The sequence below is a fragment of the Amblyomma maculatum genome, chromosome 8, assembly GCF_055883805.1.
Source record: "Amblyomma maculatum isolate TAMU_Amacu chromosome 8, ASM5588380v1, whole genome shotgun sequence".
Taxonomy (NCBI): Eukaryota; Metazoa; Arthropoda; class Arachnida; order Ixodida; family Ixodidae; genus Amblyomma; species Amblyomma maculatum.
The window spans coordinates 34,175,034-34,199,191 of NC_139351.1; the positions used below are offsets into that span (position 1 = coordinate 34,175,034).

A 24,158-nucleotide genomic window follows, 5' to 3' on the forward strand; every position below is an offset into this window, starting at 1 on the left:
GACAATGATGTAAATGGGACATGATGTGGGCTGAGAGAAAAGATTACTCAACAATCATTTACTCATTTGCTGGTGTATGCTGCAGTACCACTATCCTCAGCAGAAAAAAATTAGTAGCAATACTGTTTCTCCTTGACCTGTTCAGAAAAACTCACAAAGGAAGGCATCTTTAATATAAAATATCCCCAGAGAGTTCTTCACTGATGCAGAATGAAAGTTTGACTATGTTTTTTGTAGACAGGGTCTGATGAGCGTCACTCAACGTCTAAGCAACTTGAGATGAGCTAGTCCAGCCATGCTGGAAGTTTTAGAAAATGTATGTTAAATGATACTTTTCAGTGACAAGAGTGGCAGCCAGGGACCACTACTACAAGTTCTAAACCGCAGCATCTACCAGCAAAATCAATTACTGTGGCATACTTAGAGGAGTGCTGCAACACCTGATGCATGACTCATTTGCATGGGTGCATCTGCATTCTAAAACACAGTAGGCTCCCTTTTACACAAACTTAAAGGCACAAAAAAATTTCTTCACCTTAAGAAGTGCCCCTAAATAAATATATAAGTATGCTAGGTGTGCCCATGCACAGGTTACATAAAAACAATGAAGAAAACAGCTTTCCTGTGCAGTGTAAACTGAATCAAACAGTAAATGCAACTCGAAAAAGATTAAATATATTACATAATGCGTCCGAACACTCCTAGTTTGAGTATATTTCCGCCTCTCGACTCTCCTTACTAACCACCTACCATATACCCTTTCTCTTTATTCTGGCCCACTGCAAAACAATGGGCCATAGGATTATAGCTGGGGCTGAACCCTCTGCCTATTTTCATAAATAAACGTTCCTCTCTCTATCTACTGTTATGCAATAAGTGCAAGAAGAAGCAGGTGCAGGCACAGTGCAACACACGATGGCCACACCGTGCCCTCTATGACTCTGTATTAAAAATACATAAAGAATAGCTGAGTGCTGTGTTCAGAGGGCAGCCCAGCAATGCACATATGGTCAGCCTTTTTGAGTCCACTCGCCATCTACCAGCATCCCCATAAGACATCCCTGGGAGCCAATGCATGTAGCAGCACCTACCATGCAGATGAGGCACTTGGTGGCCGCAGAATTCTGCTGCTCCAGCTGCCGGAGCCGCTCTCGCAACGAGTTCACCACCTGGGACAGGGCGCCCTTTGGCACGTCCTGGTCAGTAGCAACAGCCTCATCCCCGGCATCACTGCAACCAGCATCAAGTTGGTAACCCTGTGTGCATCTCATGGTGTTCAGTCAACATTGAATAACCTATGCTTCATATATTCTGCATTTGTTAGCTGTTTTCAAACGACGCATCAAAGGAGGACAGTATATTTTTGACTGTGCCATATTATATTTCAATGTGACCGCATTCTGTTCAGGGCCATGTTCTGCAGAAAATCCAAGCATTGGCGCCATTGCTGTCGGCACTGCGAGTGAAAAATCAAACGTAGCTGTGGCAGCTGGTACAGTAGAATCTTGGTGATGTGGATCTCGCAGTTACGAAAAAATTTGTATCGTCCGGAAATTCATATTCATCAAAACAAACAAAAAACATTGTGCAGAAGCATGGTAAAGGCGTTCACGCAGATCTGTTTATGGCTGAGACTGTTTGTTTATGGTTGGATGGCCACAGCTCGCCACTCGCCGCGTGTACAGAGCAACAGACGATAGTGACATTGGCGATGTGCGAGCTGCGAGGCCCCGCAGACTTTTCGTGTCACGTACACAATGACAGGAGATCACGACGTTGGCAACGTGCAGGCGATGCAGCGCCGCAGACTACTCCCAGTTCATACAGCACACCTAGTGATCGCTAAGTCCACCATGGGCGGGCCATGCCCGCCAGCAGTGAACGCAGCCGCCAACTGCTGTGGCGCATAAAGCGACTGGCAATCGCAAAACCGCTTCACTATGCCATGTATCAGTCAAGGTTAGCCTGGGCGTCCGCTTGGCATTCAACGAGCCACAGGTCACAGTGTGGCTATATAGTTTAACCATGGTATCACCTATGGTGTACCACGACCTTGACCCTTGACAGCAGATATAGCATCACGTGTTCCCTCTTGCAGTTGACGGCGTCCTCGACTCGACAGTCTTTTCAATTTAATCGCAGCAAAACCCTGTCTGCTCATGTTTAAACATAAGCCTAACCAGAGCAAAACGACGCTTTCACTTCGCCTCAACTAGGTTTAGCAGGGTTCAACGGTTAAACCTCAACCAATTTTGTGGGTCGTGCGCCCTGCGGTGTATAAAGCACGATAGGCTATCGCGACATCGGCAACGTGTGGGCCACGCGTCGCGGGCAAGCTGCTCGAGATGCGTGCAGCGCGCCTGGCGGTTGCGAAGTCAACAATGCACGGGCAGTGCGTAGTGTCCAAGGCTGCAGTGATGGTTAGCGCGTCTTTATCATCCACAGTGGCGCGGAAAGGTGTTTGGGACATCCTAAATTCTGCACATTGTACAAAACGCACACCGGCTGGGGAATTGTTCAAATTTTTATCTTCTTGAAATTTGCATGAACCGGACACGTATTGCCCAGATTCTACAGGAGTTTGCAAGTTACGTGACGTCACGAAGCCACACCCAGGACCCATAGATACTTTATATCAGTGTTATGCGCCTTTCACATATTATGGCTGTATGTGAACGAGGATCCACAATGGGAGGTGCATAGAGGCACCGTTAACGCTGTTCCAATGTACCCTTAAAGGCGGCGCAGCTTCCCTCAAAGCCCCCAGAATATCTGACTGCCACATCGAAGTCAGTCACAAGGCATTGTTCCGGAAACCCAGAAACCACAACAGCAGGCAATGAGACTTACCTGTTGGAAGAGGGCTTTGCCACTGCAGGTAGCAAACGAGGCCGGAGAGAAAAGAGAAGGAACAAATTATTTTCAAGCTCCTTAACTCTGCGACTTGACTCACAAGAAAGACCACCATCAAATAAAAAAGATGCTTTTGTGGCATCCAAGGGAAACTGCACAGCACGCGCCAAAAGTGAATAACAGTGCATGCATTTTCTCTGCCTTCAGGCTATTCAGAACATGCAGAGTTGCTCAGACAGGAAGCGCACACATCACATGACTGCGTGAAGCTGCACACGTAGGTCCCAATTAAAATATTCTAAAAAAGAAGGCTGACGCAGAAAGCCAGCTTTGGTGGCAGCGTGCAGGAGCAAAACACAAAGGCGGGATAGAGGCGACGCATATCCATACATAGCCGATGTCGCTTTGTGACGTCAAGCCCAATAAACAATAAGTAAATCTTAAAGGGAAACACCGGTGGTTTTTTTCATTTTGTGTTTTTGGTTGAATTACATTTTTCGGCATATCTTGATTCCAACACAAAAAAACGTTTTTCGAAATTCCAATTAGAAGTATTTTTAAAAAGGAAAAACAGCGAATCGAAACCGAAACTGTTTCCACGGCCAGAAACTACGTCCCAGTTGACGAAATGCTGACGTCACACTCAGCATTAGAAAAACACTCGTACTTGCGTTGGATGGTGAAAATAAAATATGTAAATCATGGCGCAGTGCATAAAATGTATGAGAAGCCTCACAATTTTATAATCATGAGGGAAGTGGACAGTAACGCCGGTATACTGTTTGTGACGTCAGAAACTCAGTGTTGCCCGCAGAAATAGTCCCAACTTAAGCCATGAAAACGGCATATTTAAAAGTCGTGTTGCGCGCGAACGGATTATCGTACGGCGCCCAAATTTTGTAGAATGCGTCAGGACGAAGTGGAGAACGCACAGTAAAATTTTCACTAGAATATTCGAATGTCAAAAAACCTCCGGAGTTGTCCTTTAACACAAGTACAGTACCGCTTGTTTTGAGCAGTGCTCGCCGCGCCAATTCTCACGGCTGAAACACATCCATAAAAGTACAGCATACCGAGGAAGTCGTAGTGAATTACAATTATTTTATTGCGACGCTAATTAAGGGCGGTATAACATACTATGCCGAATCAAATCACACTTCCGATTGTTCGTGCCAGCGCCTTCTAATGCGAAGAGCCCCGCCGAAGCTTGCTTTCACGCGCGCTTTGGTGCTAAGTGGCGAAGCTACCCTTCACGGCGTCACTCGACTCAAATGAGTCGTCTTCGGTCAGGAACGATATGCGAGGGCATAAAAACTCGAGCCCTGGCAACACGTTTCGCCGCAAAGAGGGACAGAAAGCCAACGTAACAAATGTAGCGATAAATCGGCGTGTGTGACGCTACCGCGAATGTGCAAAGAAAATATTTATTCGCTAGACAGTGCGCTACGGCGCTGGGATCGGCACGGTAACAATCCAAACAGATGCATGGCAGTCTCAATAGGTAGGCTAAACCACGAAAGCGCACGCACCTGCGACCATCGCTACCCTATACGTCCACTACTAAACAAAGTGCTGAAAAAAAAAAAAATGCTTACAATGATAGGTTTTATTAACCATTCAGAATTTATTAACGACAAAGCCACCTCGACGGCAGTCAGCAAGACGGGGGCGCGGCTATAAAGGTTCTCGAAGCATTCATTGTAAAAATTTTCAGTAGTACTAACCCTCCCCGAAGTTGTATGCAACTGCTGTCGCGGCATGGCTGAAGCCCCTCGGTACTTTTCCGAGTGCTTTTAATCCAGCCACCGAGGCCAACGATAGGCCCGTGAGAGCTGCGTGATAATTACGTCACTTTGCTGTCTTTTCCGCCATTGCTCGCAACTACGACGTGCGTGTAGGCAATTGAAGCTCGAAAGGGAGTAAATTACTGATTTAAGAAGAAAAACAAATTTTCACGTCATCAGCACTAGGGCGAATACCTTGCGTCGAGAAAACTGAGGACGCCTATTTGGTTTCAAATATAGACGGCAAAACTTTACTTGCGCGTTTTCTCATTAGTAATGATTGGTCATACATTCGTCAGATATTCCATGGATAACCTCATGGCATTTTTTTAAAGCTATTATATATTTGAATCTCTTTTTTGCGCTGTTTCGATATAATGAACCAATCGATGCCAGTGAGATCAAAAGTAGCATTAGGTTAAGTGAGGCACGAGAAAAAGAGAAAAAAAAAAAACTCATTGCCGATATTTATGTCGTTCTAACTTGCGACTCGCAGAAGTTGTGCGACCGTTTTGATCGAAAAGCGGCTGTCGCAAATGGTCGCGTTGGTCGAAAACCGATAGTCGCATGCTGCTCGATTTTCTGGCTTTGCGACTGCAGGTCGAAAATCGGTAACCACTCAGCGGCGCAGCTAGAGTGGACGGTAGCATTACATCGGACCTCTCGTTGCTGGTGAACAGTGGAGATCGACGGTCACGCTCGCAGTTAAGAACATCGGCCGAGCTGAGAGAAAATTCTGCGCACTGCGCGGCTTACAAATGTGAATGGGCCTTTAGCTCAGTACAAAAAAAAAAATAACAAAAAAAAAAAACCTTCATGAGCCGGAATGACCGCGAATGACGTATCAATGGCCACATCGCCTAAGCCACCTTTGACGTCACAGCCACCGTTCCGCCTATGAAACCGAAACTGCATGAGAAGACATTCAATTGAACATTATAACAGTCGTGGGCGAATAACACGTGACGTGGTGACCAGCACGTGTATTCCAATGTCTTAGGAGCCATTATATATAGTATATCATCATCATCATCATCATCAGCCTGATTATACCCACTGCAGGGCGAAGGCCTCTCCCATATTTCTCCACTTAACCCGGTTCTGTGCTAGCTGCGTCCACTTGACCCCTGCGAACTTCTTAATCTCATCCGCCCACCTAACTTTCTGCCGCCCCCTGCTACGCTTTCCTTCCCTTGGAATCCAGTTTGTTACCCTCAGCGACCATCGGTTATCCTCTCTTTGCACTACATGTCCTGCCCATGCCCATTTCTTCTTCTTAATTTCCACTAGAATGTCGGTAACTTGAGTTATTTCTCTGACCCACTCTGCACGCTTTCTATCTCTTAATGTTACCCCTACCATTTTTCGTTCCATAGCCCTCTGGGTTGTCCTCAACTTAAGTAGAACTCTCTCGGTTAGCCTCCACGTTTCAGCCCCATAGGTGAGTACAGGCAAGATGCAACTGTTGTATACTTTCCTCTTGAGCGATACCGGTAAGCTGCTAGTCATAATCTGCGAGTGCTTGCCAAATGCGCTCCATCCCAATCGTATTCTTCTTGTTATTTCCTTTTCGTGGTCCGGATCTGCGGTTACTACCTGTCCTAAGTAGACATATTCGCCTACTACTTCCAGTATTTTTCCAGAAAAAATTGATAATTTTTCTCATTTAGTAGGTATTGCCTTTAGACAATAAATGTGATTTGCTAAGTTAGAGAGCATCTTCTGAAACCCACATTCTAATTTCCGATAAAGAAAGTCTCACGTGTATCGTTTTTCCAATTTCTAAAGAAAGTCCCCGCGAAATACAAAAAATATCACTTTACGCATTCGCGCGAAATTAGCAGCGGCCGTGACTCGACAGCCCAGTAGGCTGATAGGTTGGCGATGGTTGCAGCCAGCGTGGTGAGCTCGCTGCCACTTGCTCCGTCACGTGCGCCGACTGCATGAAGCGGACGAAAAAACTACTGCAGACATATCAGTTTGCCGATGCAACGGGGTCGTGGAGCAAAGGCCGCAGCTGATTTAGTTCATTGAAGCCCAGGTTGACAGCAGCAAAACCGTAGCGCGCGAATGCGCCAGTCACGTGATATTTTTTGTATTTCGCGGGCTTTCTTTAAATCTTGGAGAAATAATACACGTAAGACTTCTTTTATCGGAAATAAATGGAATGAGGGTTTTAAAAATTGCTCTCCAACTTTGCAAATCCATTTATTGTCTAAAGGCAATAATTAGTAAATTAGAAAAATATTCTTATTATTAATTTGTTAATACAAAAATTTAAAAAATACCTGTGGTGCTCCAAATTGCTACCACTCTGTATAAAAGTGCTTTCGCTGGCCTAACTCAAATGTTTCATTTTTTTTACCCTTGGCTTAAGTTAGCTTTGACACGCTGATAGTTGTCGTATTCCTTGGAGGAAATGATTTCAGGATATTCACAGGGGCCTGCAAAACAGACACCGTTTCCCATTTCAAGCGCACATGAATATGAGAGATGCTATGGGCTCACCCGGGGAGTCTGGTTTCTCTTCCGAGGTGCTGTCTTCGTCCCGCCGAGGCGACAGGCTGGACCTGCCGATGCCATCTTGATTTCTGCGAGAGCGACGGAGGTGGCTTGCAAGAGCATCTCTTATTACAGCGCATGTAAGCGCATGTACCGCTTACTCTGTGCAATAAATACAAAGTCTTTTACACGTTCGAGACAAGAGCTGGCAGACGACATCTTTATACTGACTCCGCAGTTCGTTCAAGTACCCAAATGCAATATCCCACGCTGTGTAAATAAATAAATAAAAAAAAAAAGTCAAGAAAGTAAAGTTCTAATACGCGATGGAGACTATAAAACAAGGCAGCATTGTTCAACGTGGTCTCGAGAAAACAGCAACACCCACCGATTACCCGTTCAACCACTAGACATATGTTAAAACACCAATGGAATAAAACCTGATGGCGCAGACATAATGCGACATGAAAAGCGTCGTGTAGAGCTGTTCAGTGGTGGAAGTTAGGCAGGATCCGTTCAGCCAAAAATCAAACGTCAACGTTGTGCGCGAAAAAACCACGAGCATTACACTGGCACGTAAGAGTTGGCGGGTGACATATAGCTGGGCACTGATTGGTCGGCAAGTTATGTGACGTCACAAGACTACGTGTCATGGCCGAGTTGGAACGGGAATCGAACTCCCCGAGACCCTCGGATTCCGAGTCAGACACGCTCGAGATGCATAGGCCACGCAAGGCATGTTCGTATGCCTTGGTTAAAAGCGGTGCTTTATGCAAAAGCAACACCCTCTCGACTATCGTTGGTCTAAGTCAGTTAGTGTTGCGCTTAACATGGTAGACCGCCGCGGTGGCGCAGTGGTTGAGGCGCTCGACTTCCGTGTCTAAGGATGCGGGATATCCGTGTAATGTGCGATGACAGTGCGCTTTAAAGAATTCCGGTAAGTCGAAATTATTCTGCATCTCTTCACTACGGCACCTCTCAGTCTGGGTCGCTTTGGGACGCTGAACACCGTGAACCAAACCTAAGCAGCAATAGAGTGCATGCGCGCAATAGGGGATCCGAGAGGAGAGCCGAGCTGTGCGCGACGATTTCGGCCGCTGCCGAGAAAGAAAGAGCCGAACTTTCTTAATTGGGCGAGAAGGCACAGCCGCCAGCGTCCGTGGTGGTCCGTGTCAGCGCATGGCCCTCCTCTCTCTCTTCGTGCCCTTGCCGAGCCTGTGCGCGTGGGCACCGGGCTCTACAAAGTTCGCGCGCATTCGAACCGATCAGAGGAGAGAAGCAGCGCGTAGCGCGTGTCGCTGGGTTTGCGCTCTCTCTCTCTCTCTCTCTCTCTCTCTCTCAGCGTGCCTCTAATTTCTGGAAATTTCGAACGTGCTTAGGCGCGCGTCACGCCGCGCAGGTTGGTCCTTGGTCAGGCTTGGATAGGAGGAACGCATGTTCTGGATTTGGAGAATTCTTGATAAAATGCTACTGGAGCTCAATTTTATGTATAGCGTGCCAGTTGGCGTGGCTGAGTTCAGTTTCGATGCACTTTTTACAACTGGAAAGGAAGTCGCCTCTATCTCTTCTAACTGTAATTGCTGCTGGTGTAACGTGACGTTCAGTTTCGTCTGTTGCTTCGAATGTGTCGTCTCCGTGTCAACTACACGTCACCCACAAAGTCGACGTGCACCTTGAAGAGCCAAGGTGAAGAAGAAGAACGCATTCAAAGCCTTTACTGGAGTCATTACTGCTGGCGCTTCCACACTTTAATGGTGGAGTTTAGTGTCCAGTAAGTTCCTATTTTAGTTAGGACCAGAGAAACTAAAATTAACTACACGTCCAAATTTCATTATTATAGCTGTGTTAAAAAGAAAACGAACCTGCAATGGGCAATAAAAAAAAATTCTGGATTGGATTTTAATACGGGTAAAAATAGCTTTACATATGAAAAAAACAACACAAAATGCAATAACGAAATCATGAAAATTCTAGTATTTCTTTATTGATTTTGGCAGGACACAAACTGTTGCAGTGTACTTGACGAGATCTGTGAAACGAACGAGAAAAGGTAGCTCGGGCGTACGTTAATGCTACCACGTCGCATCGCAACGAACGTGGTATCGGAACTCTGCCCCCATGATGTCTTCTTCTCAGCGAACCGTGGCGCGTTTAGTGTTTGCATGTCTGTTCTCCGTGCTCAGCCCTGCGACGAGGCTCGTATAGACGTCGCATTTGAATGATAAACAGAGGAGTAGTTTTGGCAGCAATCGACAACACTTCACTGAGCTCAGCCATTAGCTTTGGCAGTGAGAGTAGAAGCTACACGTTAACATTTTCGTGAAGGCTTAACTAAGAAAAGTGACAATCGTACCTAATTGTGTTTGAATCGGTTTTAACATTCCGGAAATTTCTCAGATGTTCTGCTTATTTATTCCCGAATTTTATTCCCGGCCCTAGCGCAGTCAAGTTGCTGCAGTGAAGCTAGCGCACAAAGTCAAACAAACGAAAACTTTGCAGTGAACACGCGGGTGTCAGATGCCGACAAAGATGCTCCGCCTTGTTTTCTTTTTTTTTTTTTGTTGTTGTTGTTGTTTTGTTTTCGGACAACGCTCAGATTGGGAGAAAAGAGCAGCTCCGGCTCTCCGGCAACCCTCATGCCTGTGGCGCCGAACGACCTATCTGACTATCTTCCCAGTGCTGCGCTTGACAAGCGTTCGCACAATACACGCACACACACGAAGACACGCGGCGCTGGATGGAACATGCCGGAACAAGAGGGCCGGAGAAAGCGTTAGGCCGCGGTTGGTACCGCGCTGAAACTGCCCAAAGGTCTCCTCGATTTGGCTGCACTTTCGGCACTAGTTCTCAAAAGTGCCGTGCTAGTGCAGCGCCAGTTCTTGCGGTGCGAGTGCAGCGCGACACTAGCGCTCTTCGTGGCGCGGCCAAATCGAGTGCACAAGTGCAGCAGTGCAAGCCTTGTCGTCTGCTGGGCCCGAGTCAAACGCCGGCGCCCCGGCGCTGTGCCACTCTCCTTTGTTTGCATCGGATTTTGCGTTTGCGACTTGCGTAGCTCGTGGATGAACATGGGTGACATTGTTCAGTTAGCCATGGAACTTGTGGAGGACGACGAGAGTGACGACGAGTTCGACGCTGAGTTCGAAGCTGCATTTTCTCTTGCGGCGTGCAAGCTTCTGCGTGTGGACCGCAACCGCATCAGAGGTTATTTCCAAAATGTGACCTCCAGGTACTTTGATTTCGAGTTCAAGACACTCTTTAGGTTGTCCCGAGAGACTTTTGACAATGTGTGCAAACGCTTCAGGCGCTCCTCCTTGTATCCGAAGGCTGTGAGCGGGCGTCGACAAATTTCTGCCGAAGAGACCATCTTGATCGCCCTCAGCTATCTCGGAAGCCAGACTAGCATGAACGCCATGGCAGATCGATTTGACGTTACCGAGTCGTCTGTTGTGCTGGACTTCCTTTTCGAAATCAGCGACGATGTGATCGCTTGACCAGACGATGCTGAGATGGCCCGTAGCAAGGCACGTTTTCTGGCCAATAGTGGTGGGACGACGCTCTGTGTAGGTTGTGTGATTGCCATAGTGGCTTAGTACACCGCAAAACTAGTGCCAAATGCAACAACAGTCATAACGATTGCATGTTATTAACATGGCAAAGTAAGAGGCTGCAGACGCCGCTACCGCAGCTGCCTCACCCTCGCCGTCAAGTTCATCTCGAAAGATTATGCTTACGCGGACGCCGTCTACGAAACAAAGAAAGTGAAGAGAGTCAGCAAGCCACTGTAGTATGGGCAGCATGCCTACCCATGCCTTCCAAAAAAAAAAAAAAAAAAAAAAAAAAAAAAAAAAAAAAAAAAAACGTGCTACCAACCCATAAAAAACAGCATTGCTGCCTACCCATGCCCTCCTAGACAAAAAGAAAGTTGGTTTGTCAACCAAAAAAAAAAAGTGTTACTAACCCATCAAAACCAGCACTCACCATCCGTTTCATAGAGCAGTCCTCCTTCGTCTCCAATTGCGTTAAACCCGCAATCATCAAAAACAGGGACCACTTCCCGCTCCACGCCATTCACGTCCACGCGCATCTCAACTGCTGTCGTCTGCTGCACACCTCGTGCACGATGTGAACTGACAACTCCGGGCGTGCAAGCGTGCAAAGAACTCGTGCCCCAAAATGCCTGCACGATGTCAAATCGAGGATGGCAGTGCAGGTGGCGCCAGCTGCACTTGTCAAATCGAGGGCCAGAGTGCAGCACCTGTGAACTAGTGCCGAAAGTGCAGCCAAATCGAGGAGACCTCAAAATGTCCGTTGCTCGGATCGATGTTCTTGCGTACGTTGCAGCCGAGTCGGCGATCCCACACGACGGTGGCGATACGTAGTATCAAAAAGTGGCACCGAGGTAGTGGGCGGGCCAAGGAAGGAAGTGGAAGTTCAGTGGGTAGTTGTGGAAGCCACGAGAACTCCTGCTCTAAAGTTGATGCATCCCGCGCGGTATGCAACGAGGCCTTTTTTAAAGACTTTTGCTTTTGGCTTGGTTTGTGGGGTTTAACGCCCCAAAGCGGCTCAGGCTATGAGAGACGCTTTCGCTTTTTCGTATTGAATGTCGCCTCAGGGGCCGTTCTAAAAGGAGATTTTGCGCACGGTGAAAGTGGTCGCCCGCGCGCCGCAGCCACGCCCGCTCAGCTGCTAGTCGTCTCCGTGCGCACCGTGCCAATGAGGCAACTACCGAAAAGGGCAAGCGCACTGGAGTCCGTTCACACGAACCCAGTCGACTGGTTGATTGGTTGTTCGTTTTTGAATGACTTTAGGGAAATTGTTTTAGAACTGAGTTTTATTTCCAACTGCACTATACAACGAGACCAGAGAGCGTGGAAAACGAGCTCCGGACTCTCTGATCATTGACCTTGAACAGGTATAGCTTCCACGCGTCAGCCCCCGGTCCACAAATCACCAACAAATATGCGCACAGCCGTCGCTTGCGGAGAAAGTGAGATTTTTCTTCGCCGAGGCGTCCTTTATTCAGTGCCGTGAAGCAGCGGAGCGATCAATACTTAACTTTAGTAAACCTTTACTGAACAGTCAAGGAAGCGAAGGCCCGAAATGTAGGGGTCGTCCAGGACTCCTTGGAATTTGGCAGCCTCTATACTCCGTTTCATACATCAGGTGCAACGCAACGAAAGCTACGCAAGTAGTCCGCAAGAAAAAAACAGGAGGCGTATCACTACGCGCTCGTTCTGTAGGCGAGTGGTTCCTGCCGAAACGGGCTCTATTCCGAGCATACACGTTTGCAGTAACATGCTTCGCATGTTTAGACATCTTCACAGAGCGGATCTTATAGAAAAAATGCGCACCAAAGAACCATTTTCTCAAAAGGATGTGCGCAGCGCGGAGGGCACAGCCAGCGCCATCTGGTGGCACAGCTGACAAGGTTGCGGGGCAGCAAAACGCGGCACGAACAAAAACGACATAAAAAACATACAAATTAGCCGCATCCGACCTTTTCTCCCTAAAAAAGGTACTTTTTATGAAGTTGATGGCACATGTAAAATGTATTAAGCTTGCAGACAAAGCAACTATTATTTTCTCTCGTCAAGAGCAGGCACTATTTTTTATCGCGGATGCGGAGAGCGCAAACAAGAGCTGTAGCTTTGGTAGTGTTGCATTTTATGTATGAAACGGAGTATAGAGTAACACCGATGAGTGCTCGTTAGTCGTCCAGTGCAGAGCTGTCTTGACAAGCGTCCCGTGTGCAAATTGTGGCGGAAAAGTCGAGACCATCCGAAAATCTGAATTGGTGCATTTGATTCGAGTTGTACGGCGCGTTTACGTTCACAGCATACATATGCCGAACGAGATTCCGTAAACAAGGGATGTTTTTCGCGGTCCACAACTGCGGCTTCTCGTAAAGGCGACTCGTTACTCGACGTAAATAAACGTCACGCCTGTCACAAATTTAACTAGCTGCGCTGTACGCACCACAGCCACAACGCAGTCGACTGGGTTTGATGCGAGTGCTCCTTTACTGAACACTTTTCCTATCCGCACACACCTGACGACGAAAAAAAAAATATATATATATACTCCAGCAATGCGTACATAGAGTTATCGAAAATGTCGCTTTTTCTCCCTCCATTACAATATCAGGCGCGAAAAGCTGTAAGCACTTTATTACACGTTCAGAAATATTTTTTAGGCAATCCGTCCGTTGCGTAGCCATACAGACCGTCTATATAATATTTATTTTTATACAGCTATCTGTTGCGCGGTACACAGCGTACTCGGGGTGCATCCACGACAGACATAAACAGCTATGGATTGACCACAAATCACCTTTACTCGGCCGTGAAACGTTTCCAGCAAATAGTCCCTGTGTTCTCGATCATGGATAAGCAGGACTGGCTTGCATTTCTTGCTCGGCATCCTACACAATTTATACCGCACAGTGTGCCCCGTACAAGCACCTCTGCAAGCTCATATATTTCAGCTGCTCTCACAGGTCACAAGAGCATTATACTACAGCGCGGAGAAAAGGTCCGCGGGCAAACGAACATTGACTACGAAGAGCGAGCTCAGTAACGCGAAAAGGCACCAACGCATGAGAACGCGAAAATTGAAAAAGAGAGAGAGAGAGAGAGAGAGAGAGAGAGAGAGAGAAAAGCTAGACGGACAGCAGCGCAATTTTCAATCCTTCGATGATGCCAAACTGCCAAAGTAAATCGAGTCCTCGTGTCCCGAAGCGGGAATGCGACCGGGGGAGCGGATCTCGACCAAGTATACACCCGTGGCTTGTTGAAAGCTTTTAAATCCCTCCTTTCGCGCTCTTCCGCGAAGATTAAGCGCGCTTCCTCCCGGAAGAACCGCACAACTAAAGCTTAGAGCAAGCGGAACAGTCCCGCCGCTTCTCCGCACCTTTGTTCCTTGCTGTCGTCCGCGGCTGTCCTCCGCTGTCCATTTGGTTCTCTGGCGTTCCTCCCCTGGTTACACACACGCGAGATCCTGTGCTCGCGCCCCAGCAGAAGCGAACAGCTAATCCAAATATTTGGCCGGGCAGCGCAGCGGACGACGCGCGCGTACCCCTGTGGCGTAAAGTGGCCCTTCGAGACCCCGTCCGGCGGCACTCGACGCACTGCCGAACCGCACCGCACGCTTTGCCCCCAACGCATATTTGACTTGGTACTTTTTCTCTCCCCCTTCGGGGAAGACAATCCAAAGCGAGCGCGTTTTTCCGACGTCTCCAAGTGCTGCTTGGCCGTGTACGACAACACGGGGCAGGTCTCTTATTTGTGTTCCTGGCGAAGGAATTAAAGGTTCACAGAGCAGCTCGTCAGCCTGTTCCGCTCTCTCGCTCTGAGCGCCAGGAGTGCCAAAGCTCCAGTGTCAATGGATGGCGGACGCGGTACGACAGCGAGCTGCTCCAACGGCTGACGGGCAGTTCGGGCGAGCAGCGAGTGCTGCTGGTAACATTTTTTTTTTTCTTTTTCGTAGCCGGTGCGGCTCAAATTTGAACTTAAACGGGACGTCGTGAGGATCATTTGAACTTAAACGGGACGTTGTGAGGATCATTTGAATTTGGCCTGCATTCGTAGGCAATTGCGCTCGAATGACAAAGAAGCCTGTTTTCACCGAAAGCGGAGCTAAAGGAGCCACAAAAGGTAAATTGAACACGGTAATCATAATAACCACACGGCCGCTTTCCCATGCAAAGTACGGTGACGCCAGAAGAGCGCTGTTAACGTGCATCCCCTTATCCAGGTTTCACCCCCATTCACTTCTAGTCCGTGACCGCGCTGTAATTATCTTGCGTTGATTTTCGCGAGCACGAAGGCAAAAAGAAGTCTGCCTAGGTAAATACAATTTTCTCAGGATTTTTTTTTTTTTTTTCCCTGCTGAACAGGGTGTGTAAGAAACACTGCAGTGATATGCTACGGGCAAAATGCAATTTTTGGATAACTAAGGTTTCCGAATTGGAACAGAGGAAGGCCAATTTAGGAGCAGTCTGGAGTACTTAAATTTCCCATCCGGACCCCTTTAGAGCAATAAAACACTTTATATGTAAGCACTCTGGAGCATGAAGCTTTTGGTTGAAAGAGTGTGACATTGTTGAAAGAAAGTGTGAGACAAAGGCACCAAATTTTGGTTGCATTTTTCTTCTTGTTAATGGTGCATAAGACATTCTAGTACATGGGTCACCACGTGGTTTCCGCCTACAGCCGCTATGCAATTTATATATGAATTTTCTTTCCTCACCAATTTCATATCTAAAATGTATGCTGCATAATTAAAAAGAAACCGCCTTCGGAAGTACGGTAGGCTCTCATTAATTCAAACTTCTGGAGACAAGAGCTTTTCGTCTCAATTTTGTGGTTTGGCGGGAAAAGGGACAGTGAGTCGAGCTGTCACCGTAGCGATTCGCTGCAATCACACAGGAAGCGGACGTTTACTGAACGCCGTCCTCAGCAGTACCCCATCCCGGAGCATATGACTCGGCTGCGAAGTGAAGAAAAATGAGCGCCGCAAGTACGCAATGCATGGAGGATGGAAAAAACTTAGAAGAGGCCCTGACGTCATTTTTTTTGAAGCCGGCGCAGCCGCGTCGCGACCGGATGCTGCAACGTCTCTCCTCCTCCTTTTTTTCTCCGCGACGCTCACGTACCTAGGGCCCTTAGCAACGCTGTTGCTAGTGTCCCGAGTTTTCATAGCAACAGCGTCGCCGTTGCTAATGACCCGACTTGGCTAACCCTAAATTTTGACGTCACTTCCGCCACACTTTCTCCAATGCATTGGGAATGGCAAGGGCCTCTCCTAAGTTGTTTCCTTCCACCATCACGCAATGAGTGTGCTCTCTCTAGCTCGAGTACACATCGGTCTGCACGGGGCCGGTAGACAAGAACAGTAAAGTAATTTTGGTGCAAGCGCGCCGCTCGCGCTGAGCGCATTACCGTGAGCGGAGCAATCCGTAAAATGCGGTCAACTAAAACTCTCTTATCATACGCGCCATACAATAGAGATTTTAGTTTATCGCTACCGCTTACCGCCTACCGCTATCGCACGAGCATCAGTACGCCTCGATGGCGACAGAAGGCTCCACGTTCCTGTCAAATTTCGGCGGACGCCGCTCGCGGGGACCAATCAGCGCGTGCTGTGCTGACGGTGCGCGGTAGCGGTAGACGGGTGAAGGAACAGCGCGAGGAACGGGACACAGAGACACAGAATAGTATAGTGGAACTAGTCGGGCTAGTTGGTTCATAGTTCAATGCAATAAAAAGCTGCGCTAGCAAGACGCGGACGAAGGAAAGGCAGGACGCACAAACGCGTTTGTGTGCGTCCTGCGTTTCCTTCGTCCGCGTCTTGTTAGCGCAGCTTTTTATTGCATGGAGACAGCGCCTTGTGTTTGTGCTTCCTCGTGCCTCTGTGTCCCGTCCCTTGCGCTGCTCCTTCACTATGCAAAACCAACTAGCCCGCCAACTCGCTCTTATTAGCGGTAGACGGCAGCGGTAAGCGGTAGCGCTAAACTAAGTCTCTAATAGAGAGTTTTAGAATAGGGGGCCCCAAAGTGCGCATGCGCAGAACGTAAGGCGCGCTTGGGGTCTTGGGTTAAGGCTAGGGGCGGCCCCTATTTTTCGGAAATAGCGTTCGCCCCAAGCCGTCGTTGGGTCGCTTGGGTTACAGCAACATAGCGGCGACCGGCCAAGCGGCGGCCGCTCGCCTCGGCACACATTCGTCGTCACCGCTCCATGGTGTCACGCGTTCATGGCAAACGAAAGGCCAACGAAGCTTATGCTATGTCTCATGATGCCCGCACCACCAAATTTTAGCAATAAAACGCCCTATATTTTCTGATTGCTTCCGGATTTACCGAGCTGCTAGGCCTAGCGAGTTCGCCTCGTTTGGTTGCTATGGGGACCAGACGGCGGAAAGCGCGGAAGGTTCAAATGAGTTTTCTCGGCCTCGGCCTGGATTGACAATTGGCCGATTTCGTCTTGTATGACAAAAACAGTTTGTATAACTGGTAGTTTTAATATAGTTTTGTGCAATAGTAGCACTTTTTGACAAAAACAAAATAGCCTTGTTGGCTCTTATATATTTAAATGCTTTTTCTTGGTTTACCGTCGTGGCGCTGCAATCGACGAACGCAAGCCCGGCTCCGCTGCGTCGGGAAAACCCCTATTCTATATCTCGCCGCTCGGTTAGCACGTTGCGCCGCCGCACGCTATTTCCTTGGGGGCCTCAAGCCTTGGGTCTCCCTATTCTAAAACTCCCTAATGTCTCGGAGGAATCTCTCTCAAGGCCCCGGCGCTTGGAGCGACGCGCGAGCGCGGCGGTTTGAAGCGGGTTCCATATTCCCGCCAAAAGGAATCAATGAGAAAAGGCCATTGGGACGCCGGGACGGAGCTGTGGCCGATTAGAAGTTACAAAAGTCGTTCGGCCATCTCTCCACTGCCTGAGGCGGGAGAAGCGGGAGAAAGGAAAAAAAAAAAGACTATTAGGGTTTAACACTTCTAAACCTAATTACAGAGCGAAAGCTCCATTTACCAATGAGCGAGTTGGTGGAACATATTGAATGCAAAGCAGCACAAGAGAAACACCGAAGCAGAAAACCACAGGATGAGCGCTGACTCACAACTGAAAGTTTATTCAATGAAGAAACACAATATATGGAAAAGTGACCACCCCATCAACAAGACAAGCCAAAAACATGTGTTGCTACATAGGATGAAGGCATGCAATTCACTTTCGTGTAGAAAAATGGATGATTTACTAATGTACAACCTTGTTTGTTTGTTTTTCTTCATGTGGTAGCTAGACATCCATTATCTCATGTGTTAATTGCTGGCCAGGTGCTTGTACAGGGTATCACTATAGTGTAATGAAGGGTAACAAGATTTGCAATCACGGATGTGGTCAACAAGATTAGTAGATTTATTAGCGTCCAAGTTATTTGCATGTTCTTTCAATGAGCAAGACTAGCTTCTCGTCTCCTCTGCGACGCCGCAGCTTGTTGAGCCACATCTGCCGGGTAATCTGAAGCAGACTGTTGCCTACGCAACGGGGGGCCGCTGCAGACGGCCCTGCGAGGCTCTCCTCCATTGCGAAACTGATCGTGAACAGCACTTTGTTTCCTTATTAATGCGAAAGCATTACTCCGCTATGTTCACAGATTTCTGTCCACAGACCATGTCCGCAGAATGTGTTCCCAGCAGTTGTGAGTAATAGAGAAGTGGTAGAGATTAATGAGTGGTGTCAATCAATAGAGAGTGGCATAATATTGTGTCCGAAAAATAATTAGGACAATAAGTTAATTATGTAATTAATTAGAATAACTCATTCACAGGAAAAGAAAGGCGCAGTATCAGCCACACTTGTTCTATGGACACCTGAACCACACCGTAAGGGAAGGGAGGAAGGTGGGAGAGAAAGGGATGCCGTAGTGGATATGACGTCAAGGATGTGACGTCACACAACCGAAAGTAGAGCCGAAAAGGGCATAGGAATGGATTGGCGCGCAATTTGAAAGTACCAAAGACTAAAATGTGTAAACAAGAAGTGAATTAATGTGCGGTAGAAGATGTGACGTCACGAAACCGGACATAGAGCCGAAAAAGGGTATAGGAAGGGATTTACGTGCAATTTGAAGGTACCAAAGACTAAAACGGGCAAAGAAGATACGAATTAGGCAACTAGAAGCAATCAGAACCAACCAACAGCAGCATCCATGTTTTCGCATTACTCCAATGTAGAGTCTGCAGTGCTCTTTAATTTATTTTGGTGAACGGCGAGTCACGTGGTTGGTCATGTGGTATGACGCCATGACATTCCCAGTGAACCCTCGCTAGAAGGTCAAATTTTCGTCAGTGACCTCGGCGAAACAGCGTAGTGGAACTTTTCTCTCCAAAGAACACCACGAGATGCAGGCGGCAGCCGAGCAGAGGCAACGGCGGAATGCATGAAACACAATTTTTAGAAGTCTTAACTATCGGATGTGGACTCTATTCAAGACTATATATAGTGTGGTTTTGGACATACATATATGTGCATAAAAATGGTATTTTGAACCTTGTTTATATGTGACATTACAAACAAGCATGGCACAAAATAACGGAAAGTGTTTCCTCGACCAACAGTCTCGAACCGAATGCGTGATTAAAAATTGGATATGTTTCTGAATAAACCAAAAACATTTTAGTGAGGCCTTATGGGTGTGAAAAAAATCAAATCAATCTGACGGTTGAATCAATGAACAGCCACCAAAAAAATCAAAATTAGAAATGTTACGAAATTCATTAAGTTTAACTAATGAAAAAGCTGGCTGTGGTCATTTTGACGAAAGGCAAAAGCACACAGGAAGACACACTCGAGAAAAGATGACACAGGACACATGGTATCCTCTCGAGTGTGTGTCTTCCTGTGCGCTTTTACCTTTCGTCAAGTTGCAATGCACTATCTAGCCCATCTTCAAGTTTTGATATGGTCATCTGATGTTGAGTGAAAACTGTGCGAAAATTACTTTTTTTTTTTTTTCAGCACAACACTACGCTGTATTGCACGTCAACCGTCGGGTCGGAAGATCACAGCACAACTGTTCTAATGTAGTAAGGCCTTTCGCAGCCTCCTTCACAGGTGCGATACGTGGGATGCGCCCACGCTCCTCTAATAACCAAGGACAAGTTGGAGAGGTCGTACTTTCAGCTCACACGGCACCGCAGACCTGGCACCTGGCGCACCCAAACTCAGCCGCCGCTTTTTCGCGCCGGGAGCACGACAGAAAGTATGAATTAGGGGAATTTGAAAATATTTTTTACTTCATCAACTTCAGAAGTCACTACAAATCGGAAGTTCCCCCTGTAATATGGAGGATATAATGCAAGAAATAAGGAGAGTCAATGTTACATCTTCCAGAGTTTACTGCCAGCATTAATGTTTCAAACAGACCAATAAATTGAGAGAACTGCAGTCGTCTTTTCTGTTGTACTTGCTTTACCGTATTCACACTGAAAGGGGCCCTTAGCAACAGCGGAATAACTTATAAAAGCTCATAAAAAGACCAGCGCAAAACACAGGGACAGAGGAACAGAATACGACAGGACGGGCGCTGTCCACTGCGCTTGTGCTTCCATGTGGCTCCAAGCAGGCGGTGCAGAATTCCTGGCTGAAGGGACGCATTTTGCTGTCTCTACACCTGCTCTGACACCAGAAACTGCTCTATTTCTGATAACGATGCAACGCTAGCACAAACCGTAATGAACGACGGTTCTAAAACAGCAATGTCCGTGTGCTTTTCCCCGAAATCGCCACTCCGAACCTGTGATTGAGGTGGGTCACTTTTTCTTCATTTGCGCTATCTGAAATCCAGACAGTATCATTATATACCTTTTATAGTAGCACGTACCGATATGAAAAAGTTGGCGAAGGCCTTTAATAGTAATGCTTTTGACGGCTTGCCAGTGATGCTGGACGCTTTACCGTGCCATTAACACCACCGCAAATGCTGTTACCATGAGCTGTTAAAAAGCTGCACTAAGCCAATAAGTTATTTTCATCGTAGTGAAGGTAATGGACTCTTTTTTTTTTTTAGTGCATAACGCTACTAATCACAATCATTTTGCCGATAACTGTCCAAAGCCATTCTCTCTCTCCGTGAAATTAAAGCGCGAAAGAGAAAGTGATGATGTGCGCATCATGCAGCTTAGTCATTTAGGAGGTGGAGCAGCCACAGAGCTGTGGCCAATGAGAGGTTGCACGTATCACAGATGCTGCCATCACAGCCAATACTGCACGGTATTGTAAGCTCGCCAGACTGAACAGTCACGTGTCGCTCGTGTGTTCACGACTTGGGTAAATCTCCTCTCGCGTCAGTCACCACTCGGCGTTCACAGCCAGCAGACGCGTACACTCGGTGCTCCCTAGATCAAGGCTCTGCGCCACTCGCTGCATCGTTAAGAATCCTGTACTCACTTCTGTGCTTGCCGGGCGCTACCCTTAAATGCACTTCTTTGCTCTTTTACTACCTTTCTTCACTCTCGGAATCTTGCACAGTTCTATATGCGGCTCTACTTAAGTTGAGGACAATGCAGAGGGCTATGGAACAGAAAATGATAGGTGTAACATTAAGAGATAGGAAGCTTGCAGAGTGGGTCAGAGAAATAACTCGAGTAAATGACATTCTAGTGGAGATCAAGAGGAAGAAATGAGCATGGGCAGGGCATGTGGTGCGAAGAGAGGGCAATCGATGGTCGCTTAGGTTAACAAACTGGATTCCAAGGGAAGGAAAGCATAGCAGGGGGCGGCAGAAAGTAAGGTTGGCAGACCTAAGAAGTTTGCAAGGGTCCAGACGATGCAGCTAACTAAGGACCAGGTTAGTTAGAGGAGTATGGGAGAGGCCTTCACCCTGCAGTGGGTATAGTCCGGCTGATAATGGTGATATGCAGTGATGCCGCAATTCTGAGCACCTGCTTTACTTATGGCCTGCATTCCCCTCACACACCTCTTTCTCTCCATTCTTTACACATTCTTTCTCCCCTTTCAGGCGTAAGGCCATAACAAATCGTGTAAATATGCGCAGATAAGTACAACAAGGATAAGCAGTTCTACAGCACCTACTTTGCATTTGACTAACTATGCAAATTGGCTGTAACGTTTTTGTTCTTATATTGGGAGGTGGTATTATTCAAGGCATAATGAATTTTTATCACTTGTAGAAGACGTTTCTTCAATATTTCCAAGACCTATAGTAAATGTTGCCACAGCAGCAATGTTGTTTTCTAGCCAATGTGAGCAGCATTTCAGTGTAATTGGTGTTATGCATAACCCGCTGTGTTGTCCTCAATTCATGTTCAGCCCTTTCTTTTTCTAGCCTCCATGAATGTTTGTGCTCCATAGGTTACATCCAGTATAGTATAGCTATTACAGCATACTTTCCTTCTGAGGGGCATTGAAAGACTGGCATTCATTATCTTATACCCCTGTCAAGCGCGCACAATAAAGTGCACGAACAGCGAGTGTCACTTACGAAAAGTGCTCTCTGCCACTGCTAAACAGCGTAGCATATGTGCACTTGCGAAAGTGCGCACTCAGGTCGGAGTGCGTTCGCAAAACAGACTTTGAGTGCTGAGTGCGTAGCCTCGCCGGCAGAAATTTCTTCGTCAAAAATGTATTATGTAATAAGATATGTATACAAGTTCATTTTCATGTTTTGTACATATTTTTATTGAGGAATTGTTTTATTATAGCGACATTTAATATATCTCATAGCAATAACATGATGTAACCGTGTACGCAACTTCCAAATTAAGCGTGGTGCGCCACTGCGCCCACGCCATTTTCAGTTAGGGGGCAGTGGTTGTTGTTCACGGTGTTTGTTGATGTATTTTAAGCATTTTTTGTGTTTTACTACTTTAAAAAAGCAGTTCTCTGAACTTCACGCTTGGAGGTTCCAATTTCTTTTTTCAAATATGGTTTTCAGTTGCCAGTTCCTTACCAACGAGTGCTAATGCAAGTGCATTCCGTTTTCCCATTTAGCACTGCATAGCGTAAAGTGTCTTTCGAGCTGCGAAGTGAACTCTCCATAAGTGCACTTTAACTTGCACGCTTGACTGGGGTATTAATTAATTACTTTACAGAAGCAGGTATTACGTATATGTGAAAATTATCATGATGAGAAACATAAACTAAGAACTCACCCACTCTTTCTGAAATACAGTATACTGAAGGCAGACAAGGTTTAATACTTTAAGCTGCTGCACTGGATACATAAGAATCGTTTACACAACACTCCTACAGACAGATTAAGCTTGTACGCAATCAGGGATCCTAAAATAAAGATTCCTATAACCAGAACAAATTATGGCTGCCAAACACTATCCTTCCAGGTTAAAAAAATGCTCAATAGAAGAGATATCCCCATAAATTTCTATCAACCCTTTTCTGCATTTAAGAAAGATTGTAAGAGAGTTCTTTCGTGTAGTGATATTGCATACTCTCAGTAATATTACTTCGCCCGTGCATGCTTTTGACGATTTGTTGGTCAATGTTTCTTTGTTTGCTTACCAGTGCGTTATTGTACTTAAATCGTTTGTCCGGAGTAATCTGTAATTGATTGTGTATTTGTTTACATTACCTATGGTTTAAAATGTATATATAAAAAAAAAAAAACCTGTCTGATATAGGGTTTGCTACTGTGTATATTTCTTTTACTTTCATTATTTTTGTATGCCTGTGATACTCATCGTAAAATTGTGCCTATTAAGTGTCTTCATCACATTCATATTGTACCTACATATATAGTATTTCTTTTGCACACACTGCGCACAAATGTCACTATTGTTTTGTTTCCTTCCTTTTATGTCCTGATCAAAGGTAGTGTTGTGTGCCAGGCTGCCGCAATATTGTATTTTCGATGCTTACTGATCATGTTGCAGGGGGCTGAGGCCACGTCAGGCGACCGCGTCTTTAGCCTCAGCCTCCCTTTAGGCAAATGTCTAAGAAACAAATAAATAAAGAAAGAAAGAAAGACACCTACCAAATGCACTTCATCACATTCTTATTATCCTAGTTCGCGGTACGGGTCTGCAGTCATTACCAGGCCTAAATAGATATATTCCCTCATGGAACCATTAAACAGCAGCATATTTACTGGAATACAGTCCGCACATAGTTTACTGTCCACAAAGGCACGTTACGTATCAAACTAATATGCTTTTCACTTAGTGCTCAGCCAGCACATAGTCTACAAGGATGAATTCGTGCAGGTTGTCAGTAAGGAAAATTTTTATTTTCAACAGAGAAAATATGGGTCTTATATACTCCACAGGGATTTCAATCAGAGATTTCAGGGAAGCAACCAACATCCATACACATTTTTCATTGACGTCAAATTCCTTGACTGCTGCTCGGTTCATCAATGGTACTTGCAAAGACTCAACTACGCAGAGCTTGTACGCTACGATGAAGAATCCTTGTCTTTTCAGAGCATTCGCTGCCACTCTTAGGAAGGACTCGACCACCGTTGGCATTACTTCTACA

General features: G+C 46.6%; 1 protein-coding gene across 1 annotated transcript in view; it reads right to left on the reverse strand.

Annotated features, from left to right (window-relative positions):
- RNF220 (ring finger protein 220) overlaps positions 1-24,158 on the reverse strand; it is a 68,009-nt gene that overhangs the window by 6,174 nt on the left and 37,677 nt on the right. Inside the window, exons 8-10 of the mRNA XM_084576199.1 lie at positions 7,146-7,228; positions 2,851-2,872; positions 1,092-1,230 (exon numbers count right to left, since the gene is read on the reverse strand). Of these exons, the coding sequence (XP_084432325.1) occupies positions 1,092-1,230; positions 2,851-2,872; positions 7,146-7,228 (244 nt within the window). The remainder of the gene's footprint in view (positions 1-1,091; positions 1,231-2,850; positions 2,873-7,145; positions 7,229-24,158) is intronic.